The sequence below is a fragment of the Lagopus leucura genome, unplaced genomic scaffold, assembly GCF_019238085.1.
Source record: "Lagopus leucura isolate 7727_CA_CO unplaced genomic scaffold, USGS_WTPT01 Super-Scaffold_100002, whole genome shotgun sequence".
In the NCBI taxonomy this organism is placed as follows: Eukaryota; Metazoa; Chordata; class Aves; order Galliformes; family Phasianidae; genus Lagopus; species Lagopus leucura.
The window spans coordinates 32636640-32654470 of NW_024962263.1; the positions used below are offsets into that span (position 1 = coordinate 32636640).

General features: G+C 40.7%; 2 protein-coding genes across 2 annotated transcripts in view; one reads left to right on the top strand and one right to left on the bottom strand.

Annotated features, from left to right (window-relative positions):
* The window catches only part of INVS (inversin), an 89786-nt gene extending 84933 nt beyond the window's left edge, over positions 1-4853 (bottom strand). The window contains exons 1-2 of the mRNA XM_042869477.1: positions 4801-4853; positions 425-594 (exon numbers count right to left, since the gene is read on the bottom strand). Of these exons, the coding sequence (XP_042725411.1) occupies positions 425-551 (127 nt within the window). The 5' untranslated portion in view covers positions 552-594; positions 4801-4853. The remainder of the gene's footprint in view (positions 1-424; positions 595-4800) is intronic.
* A 141-nt stretch (positions 4854-4994) lies between these two features.
* Positions 4995-17831, top strand: part of ERP44 (endoplasmic reticulum protein 44) — a 55693-nt gene continuing 42856 nt past the window's right edge. The window contains exon 1 of the mRNA XM_042869664.1: positions 4995-5157. Within this exon, the coding sequence (XP_042725598.1) occupies positions 5101-5157 (57 nt within the window). The 5' untranslated portion in view covers positions 4995-5100. The remainder of the gene's footprint in view (positions 5158-17831) is intronic.

Consider the following 17831-nt stretch of genomic DNA (forward strand, 5'->3'; position numbering starts at 1 on the left):
TCACTTTCTTTATCTTTAATTTGTGAGCATCAAATTAACAAATAGGACTTATTTCTAAGGCGTGTCAAGAATTTATTAACTATACAAATCACTGGAAAAACAAGTTTTTCCCATTTCTCAGAAAATCAGTGATTACAAAAAATAGGGAAATGGGGTCAAAATATTTCAGCCCAGAGCACTTCTCCAGAATTGTTAATTCCTTGAAACACGAGTCTTAAACAAGTCTTCTGATTATACAGCACATCAATTTTTGCTGTATTTCATATGAAAGTATCGATCATGTGCAACAAATAATAAAATGACAAATCAGTTCTGTTTTCAAGACTATTTTTCTAGAAATACATACAATCAAGAAACAAAAACGTATTCTACAAATCAGAGCAATAAGCCAAAACCAAAAAGCATGTACAATAAAAACATTTACCTGCGATTAACTTTAGGAGGGTACTCTTATCCCCATTAACAGCAGCAGCATGCACTTCAGATGCTAATGAGGAACCACTGAAGAGGCAGTTTGTTGAAATATTCATACTCTTGCAAGGTATTATCATAGGTCAGATCTGTACCACCAACATATTCTGTAAGAATTCAGTTCTAGGGGACAAAAAAAACCAAGTGAACTGATATAACATTAAAATGACTTAAAAAATGCTAATGAAAATAAACAGCCCCATTAAAAAATAGGAAAAAACTGTGTTTTTTTTTTTTTGTGAGTTAAATCTACTTCTAGTCAAGAGTCAATTAACAAAACTTTACATTAAGTACATATATAAATATAGTTTTGTTGCCTTCAAAATAAATTCTAGTCAGTAAGTTTTGCAAAAGTCTGCAAACAGGACAGTATCTATACATTCAACATATCCTTCTTCAGAGTGCTGGCATGGATATTTCAAAGTAACCTGTGGTGGTTATCAAGTATTGACTTGGTATCTGGTGGCATTTTACCACGATGGTTTATGAATATACTTAGAGCAAGGTTTATACCCAGAAGCAATATCTTTTATTTGACCAACTGGCATAGCAGAAATTATCAGACCAACTTTTTAGATCTTGAGCCTTCTTCAGACCTGAACAGAAGCAGGAAAATGTGTGCAAGAAAAGCCACAATGAATCAGATCAAGCTCTGTCTCAAATTGGCCAGTAGAAAAGAACAAGGTAAATATACTTATGCCTTTGTTCCTCTTTTCTAAATATTTTCTTAACTTATAACTATTCCAACACTTCCTGAAGTGGACTTTTATTTCTGTGTATTTAGAGCTTGTAAAATTCTGTTAATTTTCTTCAGTTAATTTCTGTTCTACAAACCTGTCTAGTCTCCTCTCAAGCTTATTCACTATACCCACTGATCAAGGAGTGCCACAGCACAACCAAACACTGTATGGATGAACTGCTTTCCTCCATCTGTTTTGAAGTGGCTCTTGGCATTTGAGGCCCCTTAAATCTAGAACTGGAAAGGAAACAGAAGTTCTCATCTATCAGCAATTGTTACATATCTCTGACATAGCTTCTATAATCATATATTCCTTTAGCTGAAAGTGTTGGACATTATTAAGCTGTTCCATAGGCAGGGGCTTTTATGTATGTCCAAACATTTTACTTAGCTATTTTGGACCCTTCCACAGTTCAGTCATACCCCGTTGAGATGGAAACTAAAATCCACTAAACACCACTAGGTATTCAAGATGTAGGCAAAAATTGGAGTTAGGCTGGTAAAAGGTCTCTCTTTTTTTCTTCTCCATTTATTACCTAAATTATACCTGCTAGTACTTTTGCCTTCCTAGCCTCTTTTGAAATGGAACTATCACCTTCACTGAACTACCAGTGTCACCTTCACTGAACTATCAGTGTACCAGACCTTGATAATGACAATTCAGGTCTGCACTGTGTATCAGAAATAAAGAAGGGCCTGCATGCTCATAGCACCACAAGTTTGCTCAGTTGAGAATGTCAGTGCAGAGGTGCAAGGATGAACTCCTCATGATCTTATGAAAGCGTTTTTCAGAACAATTGGAAATAGTTCTCGAGCCACATCTGGTCAACTGAAACATATAGAACAACAGGATCTCGTCCTGACACTCTCCTCTTCCACCACTGAATAAGCCTCTGAATAACGTGACAACGTTCAACATCTCTTGAATCATGAACACCTCCATCCTTATCTAATTCCTTTATGTCCCAGAAAAGTTGCCAAATGTTTTTTGGTGTACTTGTTCTAGCACATAAGTAGATGATCTTTCTCATAAAAAGAATGAGTGATTAATGGATTCACAGCCCTAGCTACTTTTAAAAGAAGACAAGAAAAGAGTTCAAAGAGGCTAAGGTGAGAGAAGGTTAAGAACATTTCCACTTGTACAACTATGGAAGACAGAAAAAATGTCCTAAAACACCACAAATGGAAACATTACCATACTTAGCTGCAGTATAAACAGGAGGAAAGAGAGAAGGAAGAAAGCTGCAGAGATGGATGCTACATAATTTAATGGGCACTTGATGCATAAGGCTGCAGCTTGAATTTAAATTGTCTTGTCTTTTCCTCAGTACACTTCCTGTGGATAGGAAGATAAATGAGCAATCTCTCTTTTAAGTGGACCAATATACACCACTGGAATTTTACACCTGTTAGGATTTTGTGATAGTAGTTTTATCCCCAAAGCTATTGCTGATGTATTTTCTTCCATTTTCTTTGCATTTTATTTGCAGATTCTTTCTTTCACTATCATTCCAGCTGGTTCAGACACGCGTGGTTGGAAGATACTTCCCCATAACTTGTCCACTAACCATATCTGAATATTCTGGACAACTCTTCTAAACAAGTGAAGAATGCTCCCTCCAGCTCTTATACTGCCAATTTGAGCACTCTCAAAATGCTTTATTATCTGGAGTACTCAGCAGGATGAAGAACCAAATGTTTTCCTCACATGCTACAGGAATACTGTGCATTGTACGATTCTAACACAATTCCATCTTCAACATTGCCACATGGAACCAAACAAAAGAAATCGTAAATAGGAATCACAGTGTGGCTGAAGTTGTCAGGGCCCTCTAGGCTCACCTGGTTCCATCCAGTCCCAGTTGCAGCAGGGCTACCCAAATCAAGCTGCCCATGTCCCAGCAGCTTCTGGATACCTCCAAAGAGACTCCACAGACTCTGGGCATAGAAATACTACCTGGTGTTCAGATGAAACCTCCTGTGCTTCAGTCTGTGCCCATTACCTCTATCCCTGGCATGGGGCAGCACTGAAAAGAGCCTGGATCTGTGTTATTTGCACCTCACCTTAGATACTTAACAGACAGTGCTGTGATCCAACCCTGGACCACCCCTTCTCTAGGCTGAAGTCCCCTCTCTCTCAGCTTTTCCTCACAGGAGATGCTTCAGTCCCTTCATCATTGTTATGGCTTTAGATTGAACCAATTTAATAAAAAGACTCCAAAAAGGCATTCGAGTTAAAGACTCACTGTTTAAATACAAACCAGAAGAACTTAAAAACAACATCTACTTTTCAGTTTTACTATTTTAGGGGGATGTCTACAACAGCTGGAGGAAGAGGTGGGGAATCAGCATTCTGAGAAGTACAAAACACGGATTAATTCTGAAGCAAAGCACAGCCTAGCTTACAAGGTAAGGTTTACACTGATGTGAATGAGAACTGGCAGTAATGGTAGTTGGAATACAAACGCCAGCAAGCCTCTGTTAGTATTTTTAATACTGTATTTGCTCTACCTTTATTTTGGAAAGGTTATGACAAAAAGTAATGAAAACAGTTATGACCAAAGACGCATTTGCCTCATCTCTCCCAGTGCTAACAAAATAGTTTGGTTAGCATTAATTTCATTTCCACACTGCTGATAGTCCTTACAAAGTCACCCCAAATAGATTACAAATGGATGTGAATACTCTACATGATATCCACGGATTACAGCATAAAATTCAGCAAATATTGGAGACCTTAATAATGCACCAGAAGCATCCCAGTTACAAATCAGCTGTAATATTAAACTGACTGCACGTTGCAGAGAATTAGTAATGACATTCCTAACTTCCAAGAAAAAAAAAAACAAAACAAGAAGAATCACTACTGTACAAAGTTTCAGTAATCACATCGGTAAGAGAAGCAGCCAATTACCTCTACAACAACTTTCAGTAGAGTATCATCACTATATTGAAAGACCTAATTCGTGATCACAGAAATTATGAGATATTAAGAGGAACTATAACAGGAAAATACATCACTTTCCTCAGATGTTGCTCTCCTGTAGATGACAAACTGGAAAAGTGGTTTGATAAAGATCCTCAACTACAAAAGTTTTTTCTTACTTCTGCGAGACAAAAACCAACAATAATCAAGAAATAACCACAAGATCTATTTATAAATAAGTGATACTGTTGGCATTATCTGCTGTGTACACTGTATTAGGGGAATCAAGCATATAATTCACTCTCTCTTTCTGAAACTAACACGGAGAGAAACACGGGCTGCAATGAGTCTACTCTATCAAATTTTATTGATAAAGCTGCCAGGAAAGCAGCATCAGTCAACAACAGGTGCGGACCCAGAAGACTGGGCATTCAACGTACAGGCACAAGAAGAGACATTAAGACAGCGCAGTCGCCCGCTGCTACTCACGAGCTGAGTTACCCCAGTTACGTAAACTCGGAGAACTTTTCCGGACCCAAAGCAACGAGAAGGGGAGGAGGAGGAAACCCCAAAGCCGGATAACGAGCGCCGGGTCAGAACAAACAGGCAAACCCCTCCCAGCCCTACAACCGCCCCGCCGCGGCCACCGCGCCCCAACGCTCACCTCAGCACCGCCCGCCCCGCCCTGACGGAGGGGGCGCCCCCGCTGCATGCTGGGATAGCCGGGTCCTCCGCGCGGGGCGCGCCGGGAGGGCGCGCTTCTTTTCCCCGGCTAAGAACTACGCTTCCCGGCGTGCTCCTGCAGGCACCCGGAAGTGAGTGGCGAAGGCGGGCGGCGCGGGGCCCGGTGGTGGGACGGCCGCGGGTGTTTCCTGGCGACGGGGGAAGTGCGGAACCGCCGCGGCCGCCGAGCGTGGGAGCCGCGTTTCTCCCCCCCACCCCGCCGCCGGGCGCCTGATCTACCATGAGACCCGCCATCTTCCTGCTCCCGCCTCAGCCCGGCCGCCTCTTCCTCCTCTTGGTAAGCCGCCGGCTTCTACCCGCCCGCCCCGCGGCCCTCTGCTCTCCCGGCAGCCGGCACCGGTTCGGGGCCCTTCCTCGGGCCGGTCTCGGGCGGGAGCGGCGCCGCCGACACCTGCCGGGCCCGGGCTGAGAGCGAGCTTCCCGGCTGGGGGAGGACGACGCTGTGGCTGGGGCTGATAGGCTGCGGGGCGGGGCACGGCCTGCGCACGGCGCTGTGCGGGACTCCCGCCTCGGGCCTGTTCCCCGCTACGCTCGGGGCAGGGCTGACTGTCCCGCGGCGGCCTTCTGGCCCCGTCCCATCGGCGCGCTCGGGAGGTGGACGGCAGTCCACTCGGAGCTTAGCGGGCAGAGTTGGAAACAAGTTCCTGAGAGCCCGAGAGGCTCGTGGAATTCAGCTGCGGTTGTCAAAATGTGGCTTTTTTGGTATTTTTTTTTTAAGCTTGCTCAATCTGAGCTACTTTCTGCCTTTGCAGACGTGAATCACTGATGCATGTCCTTTGTGGAGATAAGGAGGCCCTCTTATCTTTTAAACAGGCCAGTGTACTGATTCTTTGTTTTCCTGGCTTGTACTGAGCCACATCCTGAGCGTTTAGAGCTTAGGAGACTTGCAGAGCCAAAGGAGGCTTGTGTAAATTTAATGAGGTTTTGCTTAGTTAATTTTTTTTAAATGTGGAAGAGTAAAACAAGGAATCATGAGAGGTAAAGTTAGCTAAGTCGGAAAAAAAAGGAACAAACACCTAGCTGTTTGTGTAGTGAATGATATGTATAAGATAATGTATTGAAATTGGGGAAGATGGAGGTTGGATCATCAGGAAAAGGTTCTGCACCAGAGGGCAGTGGGCATGGAACAGGCTGCCCAGTGGGCACAGCCCTGAGTGCTGGAGTGCAAGGAGTGTTTGGACACTGCTCTCAGACATAGATTTTGAGTTTTGGGTGAGCCCGTGTGGAGCCAGGAGTTACATTCAGTGATCTTTAAGAATCCCTTCCAACTCAACATATTCTGTGATTCCAAATAGAGTTTTGGGGATCTAAGGGGAAATACACAGCAATGCAGCAGCTAATGAATGAATAGGAACTTGAAGACAGGTGCTTAATGAACAGGATCGCTCATTACCTCTTTGAAATGTGCACTTCTACCTGAGTGAACTTCAGTTAAATTACCATAAGCTTGCCTGCAGTTTCAAATTCAATAAGCATACAGAATTTGTGAGGTTTGAAAAAGATATTTTTGAACTGTTTGTATATAGGTGGCTATTTGTAGTGTATTTGTTCTCTGCTAATACACTGAGGAACCTGGGATTTTCACGTCATATCTGTGCATTGAAACAGAAGTAGTATTGTCTGTATGCTAAAATCAACATTTTAACTGTTGTTTTCAGTATAGGCTCCAATGAGTGAAAACTAGGAGCCTGTATTGTTTTAAAACACAGTTTAAACAGGCAAGTATAGGTTTGAGAGTGCTCAGGAGGTAATGAGAGCATTTTTCTTTCTTCATGGTACACTGGATCCATGCAAATTTAATATGCATCATATGCACGTCAACTTACAGAATAGATTGTGGTGAAGACCTGAAACTTCCCCAAGCTTTAGTTGCTGTCATTTAAACCAATTTCTAATGAGATTAAAAAGAACAATATGCATAAAACCTCACAAAGAGTACAGATCAGAGATGATGTGGTTTTCTTTTTTTTTTTTTTGAGAAGTGTTGGGGAGGTAAAATATAATTATATGTAATGTTATCTGTGTAATTCTTCAGCGTCATCTCAGACATGCTCCTGTGTTGTAAGGTGCCTGGTTACGCACTTGGATCAAGACAGTGAACCACTTCTTGCAGTAGATTTGATGTGAGCTTTGGAAAAGTTGTCCTGAGCAGACTGGGAGTAGAAGGAGACTTTTTCTTTAAAGTAGTTGTGAAAAATATCGTGCTTTTCTTCTTATGGCATGTGGAGAATCTGGTAGTGTGTATGTGACCATCTTCAGAGTTCTTGTAGCTTTCTTTCTCATCTTAACAACCACAAAAGTTTGGCTTTGTATAGTAGAGTTTGAGGGAGCCGTCTGCTCTGTGTCCCAAGGATGTGTTGTCCAGCGGAACATCTTTGGGCGTGACAGTCAGTGTATTTTGTGTATGTGAGCCTTTTAGTGTTCCATCAGTGGTTTCTAGAAGAGAATGCATTGATATGCAGCTGTGACAACAGCTTACTAAGCTGGACTTGCTTAGTAGTAGCAATAAAGTCTTAAAGAAATTAAATTTCCAAACTTTTGGATAAGCATATTTCTTTTTCTACACAGTCTATTTGAGCAGTCTATTCTCTGGGGGAAAGAAGTTGTTCTTTATTTTTCATATTTATTGCTTTTGTTTCCAGAGCTCTGCATACCAAAAGTATGATGGATGAACTTTTGCACTGCTGTGTAATGATGCTCCCCATCTTGTCATAATACTCGTTTGTCTGAATGTTTTTCAAAGCAGGTGTACACTAAAAAGTGCTAAAAACCAATTTCTGAATAGGGGAAGAAAAGGCAAGGAAAAGAATGAACATAGCATATTAGTAAAGCAGGATGTATAATACAGGAATAGGAGGAAATTGGACTGAGTGTAGAAAGTACTTATTTGTATTGAAAGTACAGAAAACTAGGTAAAAGATGCTGAGAATTGAAATACTATGAAATAAAATACAATATCTGTATCAAATGTAGTTCTTTTGTCTAAAAATTATCAGTAAGAGATCACTAAAGTTTCATAGAGTTTTGGACCACTGTCTTTGTGTTTCCTAATATACCTCCCAATCTCACTAAAGGTTGATTTGCCTGCTCGGAGGTCACAGTACAGGTATACCCACCAGGCCCAAAACAGACCTGTTCCCTCCTCAATTTGAATTCTCAGGTGAAGGTTTAGCACTGGATCAGAGCGGGGCTGCTGGGAAACAGTGTCTGGAGAGAGGGGTGGGGAGTAAGTACAGGGTGGTGTGAACCCTGGTTTTCTAATGCTGGAGCTGAGGGGGAGGGCAGGCAGGGCAGAGCCCAGGCTGCAGAGGAGGATGTACAGCTGATTGCAAGATTGGACTGAAAAAGTGGCATGTGTGCACTTCTTGCTTGTATATGAATGATGTTTCTGCCATGCTGGTATGTTGCTTAACACCGGGTAGGACAGATCTAATGAATCTGAGAGAGTGGAATAAATGCTGACGTGATGCTGCCTCACCGCATTTTCTCTAAGGCAAGGTGTGGTTCTTTAGTTTTGCTCTAACCAATCCTTATGGTTTGCCTTCACTGGCAGATGTTCTGCAATTTTCATTACAGACCAAGTACACAAGATACTCCATTGCATGTGCTCTTACTGCAGAACATGTTTAACAGATACTTGTCATATTGCTCAGTAGTCTACTGGGGAACTCATGCATGCGATGTCTCTGAGGAACAGATGTGAACAGAGGAAACTACCAACTGATAGGGAGAAAAGTGAATGGGGAAGTTGTTTTACTCTCTTTAAATTATTTTTTCCCTCAAGCAACTGTAAAAGAATTTCCCTATTCTTGCATTTTGATCTCTGGTATTTTGTTGTGTTTCAAAACTACTGTTAAGGCTTTACTTTGTAGCTTGTTTGGAAAGGCATCCCAGACAAAGCAAGAGCACCTATTTTGTAACGTATTTGACAATGCCATTGGAAGAACATATGTGTCCTGTGATATTCTGGGAATGTGAAAAGTTTTCACAATTTTAAAGTATGCATAGAATCATTGAATGGTTTGGGTTGGAAGGGACCTTTAAGGTTCCAACCCCCTGCTATAGGCGGGGACACCTCCCTCTTACCAGGATGCTCAAAGCCCCATCCAGCCTGGCCTTTAGTGCTTTTAGGAAGGGGCAACCTGTTCCAGTGTCTCACCACACTCACAGTAAAGAATCCCTTCCTGATATCTAGTCTAAATTTACCCTCTTCCAGTTTAAAGCCATTTCTCCATGTTCATGCTCTTACAAAAAGTCTCTCCCCAGTTTTCCTATACCTCATTTTCTAAGTAGCATCCTGGGGTTTCTGTGGAAGCCTGGTGAATGTTCTGCTGTCTGTTTGTATTTGTTTTCTATAAGCTGATGTGGCTTTGTTATTATCAGGTAATACTTAGTGTTACAGTTTGTGTTACACTATAATTTTTGTATTTTTAGTGAACCTTTCAAAAGACTTCCTGCATAGTAACGCAGTTGCAACTGCTAGAAGCAGTAACTTAGTTCATTATCTACTGCCTCTTCTTTGAGTTTTCTATTAAAATTTTAATTAGAAAAAATGCTATAGGGTAATATTTCTGTTTCTTGTTTGATTGCCACTGCCTTTTGTCTTGTTGATATGACATCAAGTATCCGAAGAGTGAAAGTGAAAATTAAATAATGCCTTATCTCACTGTTAAATTGTACAAGTAGTAAATCGCCCAGAGAGAAATTGAACTATGTAATCTTACACTGTGTAAGGTGTGTTTCTATGCACTTGTTTATCTTTGCACAGATCCTGCTCAAAATGCAATATTCTGAATTTGAGCATTAGCCAAACGTAACTATAGGCAAATTTGACATCACTGAGCCTTAAAAAACGAAAGGGGGTTCCCTGCGAGAGTAGCACAAGAGTTCCAAGTAGATGAGGTGTTAACTGAGAAACTTCCTCACCCTGTTCCTGTTCTCTTCCTAGGTGAGTAGGAGAAGCATATTACTGATCTGTTACATCTTTCGTGCTATGCCGTGTAATTGGCAAGCTTCATCATTGGAGCACTCAGCTGGAAAGCGGAGAAACTGAAACAGTTCTTCAAACAGAGGACAAAGACAGTGTTTGAAAATGTGTAAAGGAGTTTGTGACTGCGTAGTATTACGGATGCTCTTTCTGGCAGACATACTCTCTCTGATGTTCCTTATCTTCATTTTCTTTTGATACCCTTGTGTTTTGCTTTAGCCTCTTTTTTGGCAGGGCAACTTTCTTAAGTGAGACACTGGGCCTCGTACCACTTCTTTGGGAAAACAGTGTACCACTTTGAGATGCACAGCAGTTGTCTCCTTTGTTTTAATCAAACTTAATTCTTTGGAAAGACTTCAAGACTATATGTTCACTTTGCAGGCTCTTTGTAAACCTCACTTGAACAGTTTCCAGTTATTCCATGTAGTGGCTTCTTTGCTTTTTTGTTCTTGTTGTTTTTTACTTGGACGTTATTACGTGAGCTTATTGAATGTAGTTTGTTTGAAGGGAGAAATTCATCTCATGAAAAGAAAATATAAAAATGCAGTATATATCATGTAATTATACGTCTGAACTTCAGTATCTCTTCAGGTGAGTTCTGTGTTTTCAAGTAGTGGATGCTTCAATAATGAAATGATTTTGGGTGCTTTAGCAATATTTTCAGATGTATTTTTTGAGAGTTCTCAGTGATACAGAGGAGGAACATTTGAAAATACAAGCAGAAGCAATATCGGGTGCTGTGTCAAAGGGTAGGCAATGTTTTCTTCCAAAACTGTAGCGGAGTGAGCTCCCCAGAGAAGTAGGAGAGGTTAGGTGTCCTAGAGAATTAGGAAAGAAAGAGAGATCAAAATTTCTTTCTGTGAGTTTTGCCTTTGAACTTCTCTTTTCTGATGTATCTTCGTTAGGAGCACGTTAACCATTGGTAGGCACGTGATTTTTCTTTCTCATAACCATTGGTGTTGTCAGCTGTTCACATAACCTAATTTTTTTTTTTAATGTGCATGAAGGATTTTAGGAATGGAATACATTTGACTTTTAAATTTGTTGACTTCCAGGTATTTCATTTTACATTGTTAAGGGTTATTCTATGAAGCTGTTGCTGTACTCAGCATTAACTCTGAATGTTTTTTTCACTTCCAGATGAAGATTCTAATGTCAGGATACTGAATTTCTCCAAACCAGCTGTAGTACTCTGTTCATATTAAATTATGCTCTGGTGATTACAAAAAGGGTGTCATAAAAAATGATGGATTGCAAGATAATTTCATAATTTATGTATTCTACTACTGAGAAATTGACTGTTGCAAAGACAGATGTTTTCTATCTAGTTGGTCCCTAGCCCACATGGGGTTATTCCACCCCAGATGCAGGACTTTGCCCACATTGAACTTCATGAGATCCCTGTCAGAGCATTTCTCTGACTGAGGTCTTGCTGAGTGCAGATTTCTGCCCTTGCACAGTTGCCCAGTTCAGTATCCTCAGGAAATTGCAGACTAGGCACTTTGTTCTACTATTCTGGTCATTAGTAAAGGCAAACATTTCTTGTATTCAATATTGATCCTGGAGAAACTCCATTAGAGACCAGTTGTACCTACTCCCTTTGATTAGAGCCCTTTGAGCCCAACTGCTGTGTGGTTTACTTTATATTTCACTTATTCATTTAACATACTAGCAATTTAGCTCTAAGGATACTTCGAAAGACTGTGTCAGAACCTTGTTAAAGCTAATGCAAACAACATGTAATATTCTTTCCTCATTTAGAGAGAGCAGTCATCTTATTACAGAGAACAATCAAATTGATGAGATGGATTTAATGTTTCTAAATTTCTACTGGATGGATGTGACTTTTGGGAAGAAAATCTGCCTCCATGATTTTCCTGGGGACCCAGGAAACTATATGCCATCTGGTTCTGAGCATCTGTGTATGTTCAACTTGTTTAATAGGTTTCTAACTTGTTTTTACCTTCATGTGGCTCTACAGTCTTTTTTATTCTTCCTTTTGTTGCCTGCATAACTGTAGAAACCTTCTGTTGATCTTTAACATCCCTCTCTGGTTTCAACTTGGGCTTTTCTGATTTCATCTTGCCTGCTCAAGCAGTGTTTTTATACTTCTGCCAAGTATTCCTTTTCTTACCTACTTCTGCCTTCTGTGGACTTTGATTTCTGTTTCTGAACTCATCCACAAGTTGTGTTAATCCATGTAGGTTTTCTGCCATGGTAGCTTGCTGCATAGCAAGGTAGGTGGGCTTTGTGCTTTGAAGAAGTTGTCCTTGATTGACTGACTCTCATGGGCCATTTTGCCTTTCAGAACTGTGGTCTGTAAGTGGACGGAATTGTTATTAAGAACAATTAAGAACCGACTGTTTTCAGTTTTTGTCACTTTTTTGAGTTCTGCCTCTATTAAAAGTATATATACATCATAGTAGATGTTAATTGGAAATGATTCTGAATTCCGTTCATTAGTGAGCTATAGCTGGAAGCTTCGTCAGCTGTTGTGATGAAATGAATTGCTGGAGCTCACAAAGGATTATTTCATGGAGGAAGTGGGTTACCACATCACAAAAAATATTTGGACAGTGCTCTTATGCATAGGGTTTGAATTTTGGATGGTCCTGAGTAGAGCCAGGAGTTGGACTCAACGATCCTTAGATGAATCCCTTTCAATTCGAGATATTCTATGTAAAGTACATCTAAGGGAACATTAACCCACATGGCATTCGCTTCAGAAAGGAAAGTGATCCCAGTGGTAGAGAAGTGTGAGGTTTCTTTTTGTTTTCTTGGTTTTTATCACTGAAACTTTGTATCTGAAATGGTGTTAATGAAGCACAAACTTCCTGTAGATAGTGGAGCCGTAGAGCAGTAATGTAGTGAGTGAACAGGTTCTTTGGCAATACTTCCTGCTGCCAGCATGCCTCCAGTCTTGCCTGGCATCAGTGGTTGTTGCCTGGTTTCAGTGTGTGTTTTATCAAGGTGCATCCAAAAAGAAGACTGTGAGGATGTCAGTTTGTGCTGTATGGGTTTCTTTGGGTGGTCTTTTTTTTTTTTTTTTCCTTAACATTTGTGAACAGGAAAAGCATTCTAATCCCTACTGTAAGATAACTGGCAGTGTAGCTTAGATCTCATCTCCAAATGGATTCATGTGGGAATTGGGCACAAACATGGAGATAACTTGTTCATTAGGAGCTCTGCAAGGAAGTATTTTGAAAGGCAAGGAGTAGGTGCCTGTTCCAATGGTCTTGAAAAAGAAAACAACAGCTGTGATAGTGTTTTGCTGTTTCCCATAGCTGTCGTGATTATGAAGTGATGATATAATTAACTTTTTCAAAAGCTTCACAAAGGGAAAGTGTTTCAGATGTACCCACATTTGTATCCCAAGAGCTTTTTGTTCTTTTGGTCTCTGTCTATCACTTCTGTCTCTGCCATAGTTTATTGATATCCCTTTCTTAAATGTTGGAAATGTTTAGCCCCTAAATCCTTTGCCAGTCATAAAAGTGGTGGATTTTCATAAATGTGTGTATGAAAGTACTTTTTTTTTCCTTCTCCCTGTTGAGTCAATTCACTTGGGATTTTTGGCTAGGATGACTGAAAGACAAATTGTGGCTTCACAAAGGTAATTAAGACAGTATGTGGTGCAGAGTGAAACAGTTAGGGGTTCTTTCCTACTAATGATCCATTAATTAGTGATGGGAGCTCAGTGAGTGTGTAGGCCTCTCAGGGATTGCCTTTGACATTTCAAACTGCTTTGGTTAAGAACATATAATTGCAGGGGGAAGGGGCTTTTTATTTCTGTGTAATTTTTTTTTCCTGCCAACTTAGGCCAACAAAATTTGCTGAAATGATGCAAATACATACATAAATACACATATAAATACGTATATAATAGTACTACCTAGCTGCTATGTATTATCTTATTTTGGAATAACATATAGCTGCGATGCTGCTATCCAAAATCTGTATCAATACCTTGCTGAAGATTTTTTGTAGCTATTTTGAGGGCTGTGATGAAGAGAAACCAGTCAGTCCCCATGCCTCATAAATGGCAAGCTCACTGCACTGAGCTGGTTAACGCCGTCCAGGCTGGATGTGGCTCTGGGCAGCCTGGTCTGGTGGTTGGCAACCCTGCCTATGGCAGTGGGGTTGAAACTAGATGATCATTGTGGACCTTTTCAACACATGCTACTCTATGATTCTGTGAACTGCAGAGCCGGTGTCTCTCTGATAATTGCTCCCAGTTCATGCACTGCATCGTGTAAGTGCTCTAAATAGTATCTTTAAGGCCTGTCTGGAATACTTGCTTGAAATTTTTCTTGGGAGTCAGCCTGGAACTTGTTGCAGTTCATATTTCCTGGGGGTTGTGCAGCAATCAAGTATCTTTCTATCACATTCTTTTGTGCATTCCAGTGTATCTGTAGCATGTGTCTGTCCGCTGCATTATTTACTCTTCTGTTACCCAGAGTAATCCAAGAGAAATTGACTGCATATGTGCAGGCCTTCAGCAGCTGCTTAGAATAGAAATAACTCCTACGCAGCCTGAAGTTAGCCACTCATTCAAACTATGATATGAATATTAAGTGAAGATGTGGCCCCAAAGATGAACTTTTTCCCCTTCAGGTCCAGGCTGTGTTGCTTTAAGTTACATTCTAATGTCAAAGATAGCAAACTAATCAATTGTAAAATGTATCTTTTTTATTACTATTATTCCTCTGTTAAATAGAGAGATTTTTCCAATGCAATTATGTGGATTAAAATGCAGCTGTGAAGCATATTCCAATTACTGTTTATTTAACATATGAATGGTATTATCAATAAATGGATTTGGGCTTTTTTAGGAGGAAGTTTTTCACACAGAGGGTGGTGACACACTGGAACAGGTTGCCCAAGGAGGCTGTGGATGCCCCATCCCTGGAGGCATTCAAGGCCAGGCTGGATGTGGCTCTGGGCAGCCTGGTCTGGTGGTTGGCAACCCTGCACATAGCAGGGGGTTGAAACTCGATGATCATTGTGGTGCTTTTCAACCCAGGCCATTCTATGATTCTGTGATTCTTTTCACATGGTGTGGGAATGGAAAGTTCGTAATTTAGGAAATCTAAGGTATTCTTCCTTGCTTCATTTCTTCAAAAGAAGAGGAAGGAGCAGCAGCAGCAGCAGCAACAACGCAGGACTGAATCTCAAATGTTTTTAATGTATAAACAAAAGTTTTATGTGCTCTGGGTGGCTGTGTTGTGCTTTATTTGTCTTTTGATAGCTGCAGGAATCCTCAACCTCCTGCTGGAACATGAGGTTGTGTGAGGGAAGGTGGCAGCTCAGTCGTGCTGAGGGAGGAGAACTGCATCACCAGGAAGATCTTAGCAGTGCAGGAAGTACTGGTGCTAGAAGTTGTAGATATGAGGTTAATGAACAGTGGTAGTTGTGTGCATATTCATGAATGGGTTCGTTTGGCTTTCGTGCAGCATGAGTGTGATTCTAAAATTGGAAGAGAGAAGGAATTTAACTAGTTGTCATCCACACGCTTGCTTCTCTGCTGCTTTACTTCTAGCACTTGTTCTAGCCTTGAGCAATAAAATTTGGGCCAAATTGAGTTGGCTGTGTTTCTGCATTTGGAAGCCAATTTTTTTCATTCCTAAGTACAGCTTGGCTTTGGCACAAATATGAGCAGCACAACTTAAACAGTGTTAGTGAAGACTTGGTTTGTCTGCTTGTGTTCCCTAATATTGAGTGGCGTTTAAACTAACATGTTTTTCTTCCCCTTGGGTAAACTTGGTGGAGAGAATTACTTTACTTTTCAGTATATTTGTATTGTATTTGCATTCTATTTGTATGTATTCAGTATTTTTGGGTATCTAATTGTCATTTTTGCTGAGGTTTTTGTTTATAGCAGTGCATCAGTTGTGTAGTTTAAAGCAGTTAGTGCCTCTGGAGCCGCAGGGTTTTGATCTTCTTTCAATGAGGATATGAATGCTCTTCTAGAACTGACTTTGTGCTGGCAAATGTGTGCAAGCTTCTTGCTTACTGTTATTATGGGTGCTCCTCTGTGAACCTCCTGGATGCTTTCATCTTCAGATGAAAAAGCAGCAACAGCAGAAAACCACACACACAACAAAAAGAAAGCAAACTGAAAAAACCCAATCAATAAACAACAAAAAAAGCACAACAAAACAAAAACCACCAGACCAAGCAGAGTGACTTATATCTCACACACTGCCACTCAGAATCATCTGCAGAATGTTACAGATATGTGAAAATGCAGGTTGCTCTAAGGCTGCACTGTCGTTTTGCCTGATATTTTATCTAAACTGCCTATGAGGTATTTTTACTGTGAGGGCTAGTTCATATGTGCTTATGATAGCCTCTTTTATTTGCATTTGAACAGCTGGTTTATGCCATTCCTACCCACTCTGAAAACAAGTTCCAGCCTGAAAGGTAAAACTCCACAGGCTTGTCTTTGCTGAAAGTTCGTATCTTTTTTTTTTTTTCTTTTTTTTTTTTCACCACAAAGAGAGAGAGCTCCATGTTTTGAAGCAGAAGTGAAAATAAATTGTAATTTGCAATAGTGAATACATGGTTAATGAAAAGATAAGCAACTGAAAGTGAGTAGGTGTTGAAATAGAGTATTTCACTTGAAATAAGTTGGCTTTTGTCTTGTTCAACAGTAATACTGATGTGTATTAGCATCTATTGAAATTAATACTTAACAGGAATGGTGTTATTTTTAATGTGTTGGAATGTGTGTAGGCAGCAGATGTGAAATAATCTGAAGGGATGAGTGTATAAGCTGGTAAATTAATTTTCCAAGACAGCAAACATTCATGTGCTATATAGGAAATTCCATTTCTGGTGGGAACACTACAGCTACTTCTAGTTTCCACCTCCAGGACTGCACTTTGAATAGAGTTTGGTTGCTTCTCCTTCCACGCAGTTCACTGAATTGCAGGACTGCAGGGTTTGGAAGGGATCTCTCTGCAGTGATCATCTAGTCCATCCCCCCCTGCCAGAGCTGTTCCCCTTCTCTTGGGAAGAGTAAGACTCTTGTTTTCATTCTAATATCCATCTCTGTTGCTTGTTCAAGAATGATAAGATAGAGGGAGAATGCACGTGCGATCATGGAATGGTTTGGGTTGGAAGGGACCTCAAAGCCCACCCACCCAACGCCCTGCTGTGGGCAGGGCTGCCCCCCGCCAGCTCAGCTGCACAGGGCCCCAACCAACCTGGCCTTAAATTCCAAGCTTTGGACTGTCTCCTATGAACAGTTCTGGTGGTGCCTTATGTGCAGTTCCCTAAATGCAGAACAGGTCTTTTTCCTTGGCACTGTGGAAAGGAGCAGCAAAGTATTGTGTTGTGCTCTCAGAACTGCCTCCTGGACAAGATAAGACCAAGCAGCCATTTCTTTTATCTTGCTGGATCATACCTTTGACAAGTTCAAAAACTTGAGGGTACTGACTTTCATAAACAGCTGTTGCAGTTTAGTTGATGCTAATCATTTCTACTTCATGTTCTTTATTCCTTCCTGAAAGTGAATCGGTGTATTGGTGCCAGATAATCAGACCACTTAGCAATAACTGTGTCAAATCATGGAAGCCTTAGCCGAATATGAGGTTTTGCCCCTCTTTTCTTTATTTATTTATTACAAGTCTGCAAGTTATACGATTTTTCATAGTTTCTTTTGTAAGAATGAAAAGTGTGGTAAAGAAAATATCTAAAAAAGTCAGAGTTTTCAGTTAGTTTTCTCAGGTGCTGAATTCATGGCTTCAAAGCTATGGAAGAAGCTTTAAGGAAAGTTCATGCTTCTGCAGAACTGGACTGCTTTAAACATTTATTTTTTGTGAGTTGGTGCAGTTGTTTAGACACACATTTACATCTTTTGTCTGAAATGTATGTAGTCCATAGATGTACAAGGAAAACCAGTGTGTAGTGGTCCTGACTGGAGACTGCACTTTTTTTTTTTTCCACTCTGAGCCAAGAAGGGA